Source organism: Gopherus evgoodei, chromosome 2 (genome assembly GCF_007399415.2).
Source record: "Gopherus evgoodei ecotype Sinaloan lineage chromosome 2, rGopEvg1_v1.p, whole genome shotgun sequence".
Taxonomy (NCBI): domain Eukaryota; kingdom Metazoa; phylum Chordata; order Testudines; family Testudinidae; genus Gopherus; species Gopherus evgoodei.
Window position 1 is genome coordinate 74,366,528 of NC_044323.1, and position 15,755 is coordinate 74,382,282.

Sequence of the window (15,755 nt, forward strand, 5' to 3'; positions counted from 1 at the left end):
TGGTGGCAGCTTTACCAGGTCCAAGCTGGTAACTAAGCTAGGAGGTTTTCATGCTAACCCCCATATTTTGGACGCTAAGGTCCAAATCTGGGAATAGGTTATGACAGCCCCTCTGCTATGTACATTGGCCAAAATGGACAGTCTCTACGCAACAGAATAAATGGACCCAAATCTGTAGCCCACGAAAGCTTATGCTCAAATAAATTTGTTAATCTCTAAGGTGCCACAAGTACTTCTGTTCTTTTTGCAGATACAGACTAACACCGCTGCTACTCTGAAAACTGTAATTAATGACAATACAAACAAATCATGCCACCTGCATTATGGTGTACAGTAGGAATAACAATGTGAGGAACAAATCATAGCTTGGACTAAGGCTTCAATTCTGCAGCAAGCTTAATAAAAGCATAGACGTCTCCCCAAATAAAGCCCATTGCAGTATTGGGGCCTTACAGTGTGTCAAGTGTACTCGTTCTATTCAGAAATTTTCTCCCCATTGCAGAAAATAGCTTGGTGGTTAGTAAAATAAGCATTTGATGTTTGCTAAATGATTCTTGGCCAGTGCTTGACTTGTTACGTAGATGTTAAGCTAGACTCAGTAAGCTGTGTATTGTAGTTGGCAAAGAGAACCTGACTTTTTCTCATTCAGTAGGATTATGAAAGTGTTTGTGTCATGGACATTTTATAGGTATTCAAAAGGAGTTTCACTCAACACTGGTAAATGGGACTGGATTGTTTTCATTGCTTAATGTAGGGGAATTGCCTGAACATTGTTTGTGCTGCTGTTCTTGATACAACCAGAAAAGGTGCTAGTTGAGTCTTGAAGCATGTTGCAGACATACAGTGGGGAAAATAATGTTGTGTTTTGTATCTCAAAGATTGGTCTATGGACAAATGAGGTGACTAGACAGACTCATAGTTGCTCTCTGACATTAGATTCATCAGGAGGTATTCTAAAGATAAGAGATGAAGTAAATGTTCACAGGAATTAGACATACTGTACGAAGACACATCAGTAAGAACATTAGGATTCTACAGCACAGTATGTGTAGTACCTTTGAATGCTATAAGAAGGATAAAAGGAACTCAAATTTTAATGAAAATTTTTTTGCCTTCAAATATTCACAGTTAATGTCTTTGAAAAAATACTCTATTAAATGAGATATACATATAAGCCCCAATGTAGCGTTTAAGCACATGCTTAAGTGGGTGCTGAACTGGACCATAATTGATTGAAGGAGAACTTGTTTATGAGTACTCACCCAGTAAAATGTTCCATTTTTGATGTGGGTATTACTTTTGTATTGGCAATATTTTCTACAATTCCCTATAGTTTGTATAGGGAATGCTCCAAATCCTGTGGTAAAGTTGTTTACTTATCTAAAGGAATTGAAAAGATTTTAAGAGCCACCACTGTAATACACTGGAGAAAATTTTCAAGAGCTTGTAAAAATATTACCCTTATATAGCTGCCAAGGTCAGTGACTGAATATGTTGTTTTCCACTTTATCAACAGCTTTCAATAAGATTAGTGCTCACCAATAGACTTTGCTCACCCAAATCCTCTCCTTTAAGTCATTTGCTACTACCTTTGTGACTTGTGTGCTCTCCTGCTTCAAGTGGAAGAATGTCTTTGTATAAAAAGTCAATCCATACAGATGAGGTGCAGTTCCATGGGAGCGTATCACACTGAACAACTATTTCATGGATGTGACTTCTGCAAAAATCAACATTGTGCAACATACACAGGTTACACTGGTCTACAATTTTTGAGAAGTCGTCTGCTTCAGAGATAAAATGTGATATTTATTATGTATTTTGATGTGCTGAATTCAAATATGACAATTAAAACAACTAATTGGCTACTGTTTCTAAGATATTTAAGTTTTTACATTTTATGTCTATGTATATTGTGTAGATAGTAGAGTTTTAATCATAAATTGTAAACCTAGGTCTTTTCATGTGTTTATGGTTGCTTTACATGATAATATTTCACCTGTCCTGTTTATGTAACACTTGAAAAATCAGCAAAAGGCTTATATAAATACAATTGATTATCAAACAAAAGGCAAAAAACTATTATGTACATAGTTTAGTCCTATTCAGTGTCTACTCGGCGCTTCTTGGCTTGTCTCTTGTATTCATTAAATGGAGCATCTCTTGTCACTGTCTAGCAATAGTCTGCAAGCATTGATGGGCTCCATTTGCCCTGATAGCCTGCCAGGAGATTCCACTGCTGTAGTCTGGAGCCCAACAGCTCTGCCTTACTCTTGGGTAGTTCCAAATCCCTGACAAGGTCATTCAGTTCACCTTGTGTTATGAGGTGTGGTTCAGAGGAGGAGGATGGGAGAAAATGTGGGTCCTGTGACATTGATGGTTCAGGACCAGAAGTTTCATCCTCATCCTCTTCCTCATCTGACTCAAGTGAGAATGATTCTGGTGCATCAAGAACTGGCAGTCCTTCTCCGTGGGGTACTGGACGTATAGCTGATGGAATGTTTGGATAATGCACAGTCCACTTTTTCTTCTTTGAAACACCTTTCCCAACTGGAGGCACCATGCAGAAGTAACAATTGCTGGTATCATCTGTTGGCTTTCTCCAAATCATTGGCACTGCAAAAGGCGTAGATTTTCTTTTCCTGTTCAACCACTGGCGAAGATTTGTTGCACAAGTGTTGCAGCATATGTGTGGGGCCCACCTCTTGTCCTGATCTCCAATTTTGCAGCCAAAAGAAAGGTGATAGGCTTTCTTAACCATAGTGGTTATACTGCGCTTTTGTGATACAAAAGTCACTTCACCACAAACATAGCAGAAGTTATCTGCACTGTTCACACAAGTACAAGGCATCTCTGCTCACTTTGGTTAAACAGAAATGTGTCCCTTTGCAAAATCAAACACTGACAAATAAGAGAGCACGAAACTGTATGATTTCTACAGCTGATATAGGGCAATTTGTTGAGCAGAGTGATGTAGGCTTCGTTATGATTGCATCATCCATGACTTCTAGGAATAACATGATGCAATTCAGATCATGTATGACACAATACCAGCTTCAGATTGCATCATTCATTGTTTTGCCTAAAAAGCAAGTACTGTCCAAACCCAGTCATAGATTTATTCACAGATCCAGTCAAAGATGTATTTTAGTCATTTCTTGTTTAAACTGAGATCCCTTCCCTTTATAACTCACTTATCCTCCGCCATTCCGAAGTCAAGGGTAGTATATACTGACCCAATAGCATATCTTGAAAACTAGAGCCAATCAACAATTTTAAGCATCATTTTTCGTTCGCAGTGACCCAGAATTAGTAAAGTTGGACTACATTTATTTCAGAAGCGTTTTGGCTGTAGAGCAGTGTTATTTGTGAATGATTTTACTCTCTTGCTGGGATCTTGTCAGGATATTGTTGGGAACATCAAATATTATGCCCGTTAGGTTAACACATTGCTTCATTACTTATAATAGTAAACCTGATGCAATTAAAAGAAAAAGTGCCAAACATAATTAAACAGATGTTCGGTCAGTAAACAATGTTGGTGTTCTTTATTTTCAGAAAAGAGCAACTTTATAACTGGTACCATTTAAAGGGTCACATTCAAGGACCTTCTTGGGTTGCTATTAGGCCTTAAAATTAACTCACAATACATTGAGAGTTATCTAATGTGGTAGCACCTTCCTTTGTGGTTACTGGGAAAAGGGGAAAATGGGCTTTTGCCCTTGTTTCTTGCTTTATGATGATAAGGGGGATGAAAACTATTTTTTCTTTACATTTTTCTTTACATTTTGTTTTTACACTGGAAATTCAGGCCCTGACTAGTCTGGAAGAAACTCTGGTGACTGTAAAGCTAATGAAACAATGACATCACAACAAATGAATATGCAAGTTGAGCGATTAAGAGAAGGAGGAATTTATAGTTAGACTGTCACGTTTTTGTCTATCATTTTGAATGAAGGAAACCTTTGTTAAAAATTCAACACCTCAATCCTTTAATTAAAGTGTTAAAAACTCACAATAAACATTCCTTATACATCCAAGTTGTCCTCCAAGACAGACCAGACTTTACTTTCCTAATACTTGTTAGGTTAAAAAAAAATAATAAAAGGAAGCCTCTTCCTTTGCTAAAAATAACAAATTTTCAGGTCCAATTCAGCTAGATAAATAAATCTTTTGCAAGTCCTGTCATGTTTCTTTCCATGTGTGGTTTCCTTTAAGAGAATGTAATGCTCATGAAATAGTCTGAATTAACAATACTGGAGAATGAGGTTCTCTGTTTATCCACAGACTGTGGGCAGACTGTCTGCAGAATGGGCAGCAGAAGCAACATACTTCCCCATGGTGCCCAACGATATGTCCCACCTTCTTGTGGAGAAACCACTTGTACATGTGAGATCCCTTCCTGTGACTTTTTAATCTTTTGCCTCTGAGTTGAGCCTGCCATCAAGGATGCCAGTTGCGATGGGATTTTTTGGGATTTGGACATTTTTGCTGGGGAATTATCCTGAGTCCCAGTAAAACCTTCACATAGGCCACCACAGAGCCATCAGACAGTAACAACTTTTGATTACTATCAATCTGTGCCAAATATGAACCGGTGACTGAGAGGCCTAAAGGCTTCTGATTCATCCCCTCGTTGCACCTTGTGTAGTCATTAACATTTGTACAACCAAATCACAGTTCTGCACTCATAGGTAGCTTTTTACACTGGTTCTTTGCTACTTTGCACTGGTGTAAATGACAAGACAGTGAAGAATCAAGCCCTCCATATCCAATTCCCTGAACGAGTTAATCTTCCTGCTATTTTCAGATCCTCCTGCTGATCTCTAAGCCTGACAGGAATCTTTGTTCATTCATATTTCACATGAAACTTTTAAAAGTATAATAAGAAGCAGAATGCTGAGTCATGCTGCAAATTACAGTGTTTCTAATCAGAAAAGCATGAAAACCATTCCAGGGACATATCTATTTTGATCTCAGGGTTTAACTTTGAGGGAAATAAATAGCAAGACACAATGTATCCATCTAGTTTTAAAATATATTCCTCAGGGGTTGACTTGAAAACTCTGCACCTAATCCTAAAAGTCATCTGAACATGCAACTCCCATTGGGTCCTTTATCTGAGAACTTCAGCCTCTTGGATTTGTTATCCCTGTATCTAGATAAAATTCTGGCTACTTTTAGCATATCCTAAAGTTTGCCAGGTACAACATATTGAATTTAAATCCCATGTCTTGCAAACATTTCTTCTGTCTTTCAATGCTATCCCCAAATGTCATAAGACAACCCGCTTCTTGATCACCTTCCTATGGCAAACAGGTGTACCTGCATCAGTTTCCTTCTTTCCACCTGTGAAAGGAACATAGTCTCTTACATTGGCAAATTCAAACTCTTTTAATCAAAGTGCCACAATAGGCAGATTCATCATAGTGAAAGCAGTTCCTCTCAATATCCCAAAGTAAAACAAGGTTACACTGGAGCAGCTCTCAATCTAATTCAAATATCACCATCCCCAGATCATGCAATAAATATTAAAATAGGAAGGAGTTATTTAAGTATACTTGGAACAAAGATTTCTAACAATGGTATTGGTCTATTACTAGATGGAAATGATAGAATTATGAATAATAATGCAGAAAAGGCAGAACTGTTCAACAAACAGTTCTGGTTTGTATTTGAGGGAAAAACAGATGATATACTTATATCATAAGATAATACTCTTTCCATTGGTCTAGTGCAGTGGTTCCCAAACTTGTTCCACCGCTTGTGCAGGGAAAGTCCCTGGTGGGCCGGGCTGGTTTGTGTACCTGTCACGTCGACAGGTTCGGCCAATCGCAACTTCCAGTGCCCATAGTTCGCTGCTCCAGGCCAATGGGAGCTGCTGGAAGCAGTGCGGGCCGAGGGACATACTGGCCGCCACTTCCAGCAGCTCCTATTGGCCTGGAGCAGCAAACCGTGGCCATTGGGAGCCGCGATCAGCCAAACCTGCAGACTTGGCAGGTAAAAAAACCGACCCAGCCCACCAGGGGCTTTCCCTGCACAAGCGGCAGAACAAGTTTGGAAACCACTGCTGTAGTGTCTCAGGAAGATATTAAACAGCAGCTACTAAAGATAGACATTTTAAAATCAGCAGGTCTGGATAACTTGAATTCAAAGTTTTAAAAACTGGCTGAGGATCTCACTGGTCCATTAATGTTGATTTTTCATCTAGTCTTGGAACACTGGGGAAGTTCCAGAAGACTGGAAGAAAGCTAATGTTGTGCCAATATTCAGAAACAGTAAATGGGATGCCCCAGGTAATTATAGACATTTATCTATAGACATTTATCTTGGGCAAGATAATGGAGTGGCTGAGAAAGGAGTTGATTAAAGAAGAATGAAAGCAGTAGTGGGCAGCCTGCGGGCCACCTGTTGCCCACCACTGAATTAAAGGAAGGTAATATAATTAATGCCAATCCACATGGATTTCTGGAAAATAGATCCTGTCAAACTGATTTGATTTTTCTATATGATTACAGGTTTGATTGGGTAAAGGTAATCGTTTTGATGCAATATATTTAGATTTCTCTAAGGCATTTGACGTAGTACCCTGTGACATTTTGATTTAAAAAAACTAGAAAGTTATAAAATTAATGTGGATTAAAAGATGACTAACTGATACCTCTCAAAATGTAATTATAAATAGGAAATCATCATAGAACAGGTATGTTTCTAGAGAGATCCCACAGGGATCAGTTCTTGGCCCTATGCTATTTAACATTTTTATTAATGATCTAGAAGAAAATATAAAATCATTACTGATAATTTGCAGATGACACACAAATTAGGGGAATGGTAATAATGAAGAGGATAGGTCACTGATTCCAAGCCATCTGAATTGCTTAGTGAGCTGAGCTCAAGCAATCAATATGTGTTTTAGTATGGCTAAATGTAATTGTATTTCTCTAGGAACAAAGAATGTAGAGCATAGTTTCAGGATGAGAGATTCTATCCTGGGAAGCAATGACGCTGAAAAAGATTTGGGGGCCTGGTGAATAATCAGCTCAACATGAACTTCAAGTGCAGCTGAATGTTTAAACGGGGAATCTCTAGTTAGAGTACGCAGGTTATCTAACTTCAGCATTTTACACCGCTGGAATACTGTGTCTAGTTCTGGAGTCAACAGATCAAGAAGGATGTTGATAAATTGAGAGGGTTCAGAGAAGAGCCACAAGACTGATTAAAGGATTAGAAAACCTGCCTTATAGTGGTCGACTCTAGGAGCTCAGTCTATTTAGCTTAATGAAGAGAAAGTTAAGGGATGACTTGATTACAGTCTATAGGTATCTACATGGAGAACAGATATTTAATAGACTTTTCTGTCTGGAAGCTGAAGGTAGACAAATTGAGATTGAAAATGAGTACATCTTTAACAATAAGCGTAATTAACCATAGGAACAATTTACCACAGGTCATGGTGAATTCTCCATCACTGGCTGTTTCAAAATCAAGATTTCTGTTTTTTCTAAAGGATACCCTCTAGGAATTCTTTTGGGGAAGTTCTATGATCTGGGTTATACAGGGGTCAAACAAGATGATCACTAGGTCCCTGCTGGCCTTGGAATCAATGAAGCTAATAGTCAATAACCATTCTCCCCCGGGTCCTCTAGCACTCTGTAGGCCATTCATCACTCTGCCAGGCCAGGCTGACTCTGTAGGCTATCCATCTAAAAGTTCCAAAACCTGCTTCTCTCCCATGAGCTTTCTCCTGTAACCATAGGTCAGGTCTCCCACGAGAAAGCTCCCTTCAGGAATCTGGGGCACCTCCTTCTGGCAGTCCCTTCTTCCTAGACTGCTCCTGCATCCCTCCATTTGTGTCTTCTGCCAGAGAGTTCCTTACAGTGTTCCACTTTCCAGGCCTCCTTGCCTGTGAGTCCTTCCCCTGCTCCTCAGGACTTCTGTACAGAGTCAACCCTTTGCTTCTGGATTCAGCTTACACTGACCAAACTGGCTTTTCCCCTCGTTCATAGGAACCTGTGCACAAGTCTTTCTGCAACTCAGCAGGGTTCCCCAGCTCTAGCCAGCCCTCCCAGCAGCTTTCCTCAGAACTCATCATTGCAGTTACTGTTCTCTGTTCAGTTTCTTGCAGCTCTTTCCCTCAGGCAACTCTCTGTTGCTGCTCCTGTCTCTCCTCTGTTCTCAGTCAGCTCTCACTTGCCCCTTTCCAGTCTCTCTTTGGATCCATTAGGCAGCTCCTACCTGCCCCATCCGCAGTCCTTGATGTGGCCCAGGTGTCCTCTTAAACCCAGTCAGGAGGCAACTGATGAGTCACAAGTGCACTGCCCCCCCACCCTTCTTAAAAGGGTGTCACCAACCAAATGTTATTTAATTCTGGAAAATCCATGGTGCTTCTTCATAAAAGACGCAGAATAAACTGGATAAATTCAAAATTTGCAATGGGCAAGCAATTACTATCTCTGTCCTCTTTGGACAGATTATCTTTATGTTGTAATATGTAAATCACGGGAAACGTAAGAGTAGGAAACTGCCTCAGCTGGTAAAATAAGTCATTGCCCCTAATTTCCTTCCCGGTTAAGTTCTCAATGCCATTGTAGAAGAAAACTCTCCAGTCTCACCATCCACGATCCTTGACGTTTCAAATATTAATATTGTTGTCAAGCTCTTCTAATTTACTTTGCGAAGTGTTTTCTTCACTGAGGAATGAGACAAAGTTGCCATCCTAGCCTGTGTTAGAATCTTCTAGAGCAGCTCTTTTAATCTCTGTCTCTAGGAAAACCTTGGAATTATGGAAGTGATCATATTTTTGTAATGAATCCAGTCTTTTATAGATTAGACCCAGATTCTGTGTTGTGGCATGGTGCATTTTGAGCCTGAGCCAGTGGCACTTCCAGCAACAACAGCAGTTGCTACAATCGGCCCTGTCTTGCCTTGTAATCCTTTTGAGGCCGAAAAGAAGATACTTTGGTGGCAGAAGGTACTTACTAGGCATACTGTCTTCTGTAGCTTTGTGAAAAGATACTGTGCCTGAAGAGTAGCCAAAAGCCGAATATTCAAAATCCTGGGGATTGGAGAGACCCAAATTGAAGTAATTTTCTCAGTCCACACACATCTGAGTTAATTTTAAAGGTTTAGACAGCGTAGGGTAAATTCTCATGTTGTTTACACCCATTTAATCCCCCTAAAGGTTCATGAATTCAATGCCTGGGTGTAACCTAGAGCAGAATTTGGGCCTGTCTCTGTAACATGCTGGTGCTAAAGCAAGTGACACAAGTATACAATTGAAACTGACTGGCAAGCAGGGATAAAAAAGATGCAGTCAATGCTGACTTAATGAAAAGAAGAATTTAAATGATCTGGAAATTCTTAATTACCCTTTGAATATTTTCCTTATAAAAGCAGTTTATTGTGCAGTTTTAAATTACAAGGTAGTATATCATAAATGACAGTGCACAGTGCACGCAATATACTATTAAGACTTTTAAGTCTACATCAGAACTACTGTATGTTGTTTAATATCTTATTCAAATTATGTGCTTTATTCAAATGCAAATAGGAAGGAAATGAAGAGTAGCTGCTGTTTCCTAGATCTACTATAAAGTGCTTAAAAGGCTGGAGAGGTTGGACTAGTCAAAAGTTTTGTCACTATTTAATGGGTGTACATCCTTTTAAGATTAAAAGTACTATATAAATACTAAGAACTATTTTTTTTTACCTCAGTTAGCCTTTAAGCATCAGCTATTAAAAGAACTAATTCCTGACAGCAATTAGACACAAGGAATAGTAAGAGTTTGCACTTCTGTCTCTTTCATCCAAAGATCTGAAAAGCACTTCAGAAACGTGAGTAAATTTAGTCTTACAGCACTCCTGTGAATTATTATTAGCCATATTTAACAGATTAGGAAACTGAGGCACAGAGAGACAAGGTGATTTGTCCAAGCTTCCAAAGAGTTTTTTGTGCAGCTGGATATATATTGCAGGTAGAAATGGCCAGAAATTTTTTTGGGGATTGTTTTTTGTCTCGTAACATTTTTTGATGAAAACAAAATTTCATTTACATCAAAGATTTCTACAAAGGTTTTGATTTTCTTCAAAACACCTGATTTTTTTTTCCATTTTTTGCTGATAGCTGAAAATGTTTTGATTCCTGAAAAAACAAAAACAAAAAATGTCAAACAGACATTTCCCACAGAAGTTTCTGATTTGAGGAAAAGGCCAGTTTTCATTGAACTTTAACCAACCATTTTGACCAGCTCTAATTCCAGATGTCTTGGCTCCTAATCCTGTGTCTTAAAGACATGATCATCTTTGCTCACTTCTGGAATAGAGTTATGCGATGCTCAGTGTATCTCCTGACACCTTAATGTTGGTGGTCAGAGTAGATTACTTTCTTGACTGCCTGACATTCAGATAACTGCAAATTTTCCGAAGATCACATGGAGGCTGATTAAATTGGAAATCTCTTTGCATGTTGGCTCTTTCTAGAGGTTAGCCACTGAGACGAGAGAGGCCAAAAATAGTAACTCCTCTTCTCCCATCATGAAACAGATTGGAGAAAAGGGAACTTCCCCCATAACAGCAGTTTTTATAAACCTTCCTCTCGCCAGATGTTTTTTAAAGAGCTTCTATACTGAATTTATCTATCGAGATGTTTTACAATGCTCACAACTGTAACATCTTAATATGTTACCACTTCTGAAAGCAATAACAATCTGTATCTCTTTGGGCTTGACAAATGCAGTTTTGCCTCACTCAGGCCCTACAGAATGCTATTGGTAGGATAATTTTCCTAGCCCATTGCTTTGATTATATCACTCCTTTCTTTGCATTCCTGCACTGGCTCCCCCTTTTATATCGCATGAAAAATAAGATGCTTATATTCCTTTTCAGGGCTTTTCACAGTCAATCCCTACCTTTCCTATCATCCCTTATTTGATACAGAGCTGTTGATGCTCGCCTTCTTCTGATGCCAGCCTCCATTGCCCACTTGTTAAATTTTCAAACCTACTTTCTCCCACATTGCCCCACATGCTTGAGAGGAACTTTCCGTAAACATCCACAAAGGTACCTCATTCTCCACCGTCAGATCCCTCTTCAAAACTCTCCTTTGCTGTGATGTATACAAAAAAACGTGACAACAACTAGGCTGCTGGTGTTCAGAGACCACTGCCCATCTTGTTGACCAATACTGTCTTATTGTTTCCTTGTACACCTCCATCTGGTTGTCCCTTGTCTTAGATAGTCAGCTCCTTGGGCAGGGGCTGTCTTTTTGTTCTGTGTTTATACATCACTTAATACAGTGGGGTCTGGGCCCAGGACTAGGTCTCCTCAGAGCTATGGTAATATGAATAACTAATAATAATTAGTAATAAGGTGTGAGTTGGTCTGGATGAGGTAAAGGGCTTTTAAACAGTAGCAAAATCTCAGGAAGGGGTTGGGGTTTTCCAGGCAGCTGGTTACATGCACAGATCAGTGACCAGGAGCATCTCCCTCCCACTTCCTGCCCAGGCCCGGCTGCCAAGGAGAGCAGCCAAACATACTGGGGCGGGGGGGGCGGTGCAGCAGGAGGACAGAGCCCTTCCGCTCCACAGGTAAGGGGGTGGGACAGGGAGAGTGTGGGGGCCCCAGGCTGGGGGCAGGGTGGGGAGGAGACACATTATGCAGTCACGTTTTCGTACCTTTAGCTTGTGTCCCCCTAGTATGGGGAGGCACCAGTAAATGAACAAAGTCTCTGGACCATTGGGGAAATTCTAGATGGAAGATGTAACAGAGAAAGAGAGAGAGAATCTCTAGGGATGGTAGTTTTTCCTCATTCTGAACATTAGCGTTAAGAGAAGGTGACTCTTTCTGAGGTTCTTCACCGTTGTCAGATGACAAATTGGGGTGGGAGACTCTTTACTGGGGAGATGCAGAGCATGGGAAACGGAAATCTCAGTTGAGCTTTCCAACTCCTCATCTGCAGAGTTTATTTTATCTCATATAAGCTCTGAAGGGAAAGGGTCTATCTTTTATTGTTTGTGGTATTGTCAGCACTTATGATTTTATTGCACATCTCATGCTAGTTGGTGTTTCTTATAAGAGAATGTCAGCTTTCATTTTAAAAAAGGTAAGTTTCTAGACATCATTGTTGCAGAGAAAAGCTGAAAAATGTGACCCAAGTGACCACTAAAGGCAAATTAAAAGAACCCCAAATCTGATATTTAAATATATCATGATTTTTTGGAGGCTTGTCTCTGATTTTCAAACAATTGGGGGTGTTGGCAATTCTTTGTATGTTTGTACAGAGCCCAACACAATAGGACATTGGTTGCTGCGGTAACGTAAATGATACATTAATAATCTGCAACTGCCAATGTCTTTTTATTTTCCAGTCAGCCACAAATATTTTCCACTGGCCTGTACAGTCCAGCTATGTCAGACCTAACGGTGAGTAGGGAAAATCTTGATGCTGTACCATAACACAACATAAATACAATATTCTATAGAGAGATGAACAGTCTCTCTGCTCATTTATAAGGTAATTTAATGAACAGTCACACTTTAATATCTGACATCTACAAATGGCAGAGACCAAGGCAGCATATTATGGCTGGCTGGCTGTCTGGACTGGTCAGAACAAAACCCAACCCTTTTCTTCCATGTTGAAGCAAATCTGCCAGAGTGCATAGAGAGGGATTTGTCTGAGGGGTGATATGAAAGATAAGTAATATGTCAAATAAAAGATATTACATTTTTTGTTCCTTGGGGAAAGAATGTAAAAAAGAAAACTTGAGTCTTTCTAGCCAGAGCTGCTTTCCTTTGACTTGCCATGATTTAGATTCATATAAAAAGATCTATTTGAAAGAAGCTTCTTTAACTATAGGGCAGGTTTTTTTCCCAAAGCCTTTTGTAAATGAACAAAGTGACCACTTGTCACATACACAGACTAATGAGAGTTGAGTGTGGGTTTTAGTGTTCATTCATATGCTTTGTGTTCAGCTAGTCGTCAGTTAAATCTTTAGAAATCACACCTCAGGAATCTTTTAGTTGGGAGTGGGGAGTGGGGAAGAGAATCTGGTGAGATACTGAGAACTGTTGGGTGGAAACTGCTCTTTACACGCTTCCTAATCTGCAGTTCAGGAAATAAACATACACAGGAAGTCATTTAGCCTTTTCGTGAACTTATAGTTTATACAATGTCTGATAACCAAAGCATTCTTTCTCTACGTAAACTTTTAAAAATAAAATTAAATAAATAAAGTATGTGCTATTAGTGCCAAAATGCACTGTAAGTTCCAATTTGTAACAGACATCTAAATATGGTATTAAAATGGGAAAGATGATGAAAATTTTCCCCGTCTCTGCTATGTCTTCCCTTCCTTCCCTCGTCTTTCCTATTTAGCTATTTCCCCCTCCCCAACAAAATCCAGAACCAAAATATTAACCAAATATGGAACAAACATGACTTTTTCACACCATCACTCTGCTCGCTCTGCTTGTGTGTGGTATCTTTTCCCCTTACCCTATCTGTCTGTCTTGTCCACTTAGGTTGTAAGCTCTTCAGGATGGGGACTGTCCCTCATTCTGTATAGTGCCTAGCACAAAGGAGCCCTGATCTTGGTTGGTCCCTAGTCATTGCAGTTATAGACATCATAATAATAAAGTATTATTGTCCTCTACACAACCATATTAAATTATTTTGATGTTGAAGGGAGTTTATATTCATGATTGCCTAATAATGGATATGTACTTAATACAATCTACATATAAAATATAATCTGTGTTCTTGAAAAAGGTTTTTAAAAATAAATTAAACTGCATTCCTCAGAGTGCAATATATGGTGGCTCCATCTAAACATACCCCAACTACTAGGATCACCATTTTAACATGAATTTAGTATGTCCTTTCGACTTGTCATATTTTCCATTTTCCTTTATGATATATCAGTTTTACTTGAGGGCACATTTGTAAAGAATGTTGAGTTTGATTTTTTTTTGTTAAACAAGATCACATCCTGTTCCCATTAAAGTCATTGGGAGTTTAGCTATTGACATCACGGAGAATACGACTGATAAGTACAATTCACTGGTGTAATTTGAATCAATGAGTGCCAAATTTCATTTCCTTTCCCCTGTGAAGGGGAAAAAACTGTAATGAAGGAGAGAAGAATAAAATGAGAAAATTTTTCAGTATTTGAATTGTTTTGGAATCTTGGGCAAATAATTTGGTCAAAAATGTATCCAGTTTTTTATTGTTTTTTGAAGGGGGAAAGGAAGATGGACCACAAAGGCTGAAAGTGATTTTATTTCTTGTCTACAAGACCAGTGCTTATCAATTAAAATAGTCCTGAGGTATATTCTACAGTGGAAACAGCATTCTATAGTAAAAAGTTTAAAATATCAGGAAAGAACATACATGATTATTAGTGCATACACAGTTTGGGTCAGTTTGCCACATCTTGTAGATGAAGGCATCAAGTTTGTATTTTCAATGGATGTGGTTGACTGTAGCAAATATATTATGGCCATATGTTTTTCAAATGACAACTAATTTTGGTTGGGTCAGTTTTGGGGGGCCCTGTTTAACAAATCTTTGGTCCTAAAGCCTGTTTGTCTTTTGTGGGAGGTTGCAATTTTCTAAAATTAGGGACAGCTTTGTAATATTTTGCCTTGCCCCAACCCACCATATTTTCCCAAGAGATGGAATCACCAGATCTGAGGGAAATTTCTGAGCACAGGTGCTAGATTATTCACTTTGAAGCTTCTTAATTAGTCATTGGTACAGTAGATTTCAATTTTCAGTTCTTACCAGTGAAAGAAGTAGGAAATTTCAAGAATCAATCTTGTGAAGTAATCCTATATGTAAATTTCAAACAGCTCCTCAAATCTGTATCACCATTAAATTCTCCTCTTGATGTGTGGCCCAGTCTAAGTTCCGATAATCATTCATTCTTCTATATTTACTGTAGAACAGTGCTACAAATTGCCTTCTATTTTTTCACCCTGAAATGATGCCTCTTTCACTTCCTTAATGGGAATGCTCCTCTTTGTTCATGATAGCGTGCAGAGATATGTATATAAGTGTATTTATTAAATTTAGTTAGACTGTTTGTAATATATTCTAAAAGCTATTTTTATATTGCATTTTTCTTTCTTTCTTGATAGTCCAGCTCCACAGTGAGAACATACCAAAACAGTAAATCAAGAGTGACCATGAGCCCTGGCTTTAGCTCACAGTGGAACAGCAGCCAACCTGCTTGGAACACATACACCTTTCCAAGAGCAAGCTTGCACTACCAGTCCCATGCCAGCTACACCTACTGTGCTGGACACCCTGCTGTAAGTAATTAGCCTTTTATGTAGCCTTTTATAAAAATTCAGTTTAGCTTCATATTAAACTATTGTTATGAACACTGGTTGCAATTTAGGGCGGTGGGTGGGGGCAATTTTTTGTTGCTCCCTTCTATTTTCCTTGAGGGTTGCTATTAGATAATAAGTGAATTCTCTTTTGCTTGGGAGAATGTACATTTTAAATTATGTGGGGGAGTCAATAAAGCTGGGTGTCTCTTGTTATCATAATAGGTTTTGCTAATATTTGTTTATTTGTCATCATCTCCAGTGAACACAGTCTATCATCACTAGGCTACGGCTGCTCTCCTTTGTAGTTTACATGAGCAGTTGGCTAAAGGAGGGGGAGAGAAAGGAGTGTAACTATTATTGCATTTTCTATTTTGACAGCTGTGAAAGGGTCACAATTGATGGCTATTAGAATGGTATTTGCT

At 39.0% G+C, this 15,755-nt stretch overlaps 1 protein-coding gene across 1 annotated transcript in view; it reads left to right on the top strand.

The window, feature by feature from the left end:
• Positions 1-15,324, top strand: part of LOC115644955 (putative uncharacterized protein DDB_G0272516) — a 330,288-nt gene extending 314,964 nt beyond the window's left edge. Inside the window, exon 4 of the mRNA XM_030549383.1 lies at positions 15,139-15,324. Within this exon, the coding sequence (XP_030405243.1) occupies positions 15,139-15,324 (186 nt within the window). The remainder of the gene's footprint in view (positions 1-15,138) is intronic.
• The last annotated feature ends 431 nt before the right edge of the window (positions 15,325-15,755 follow it).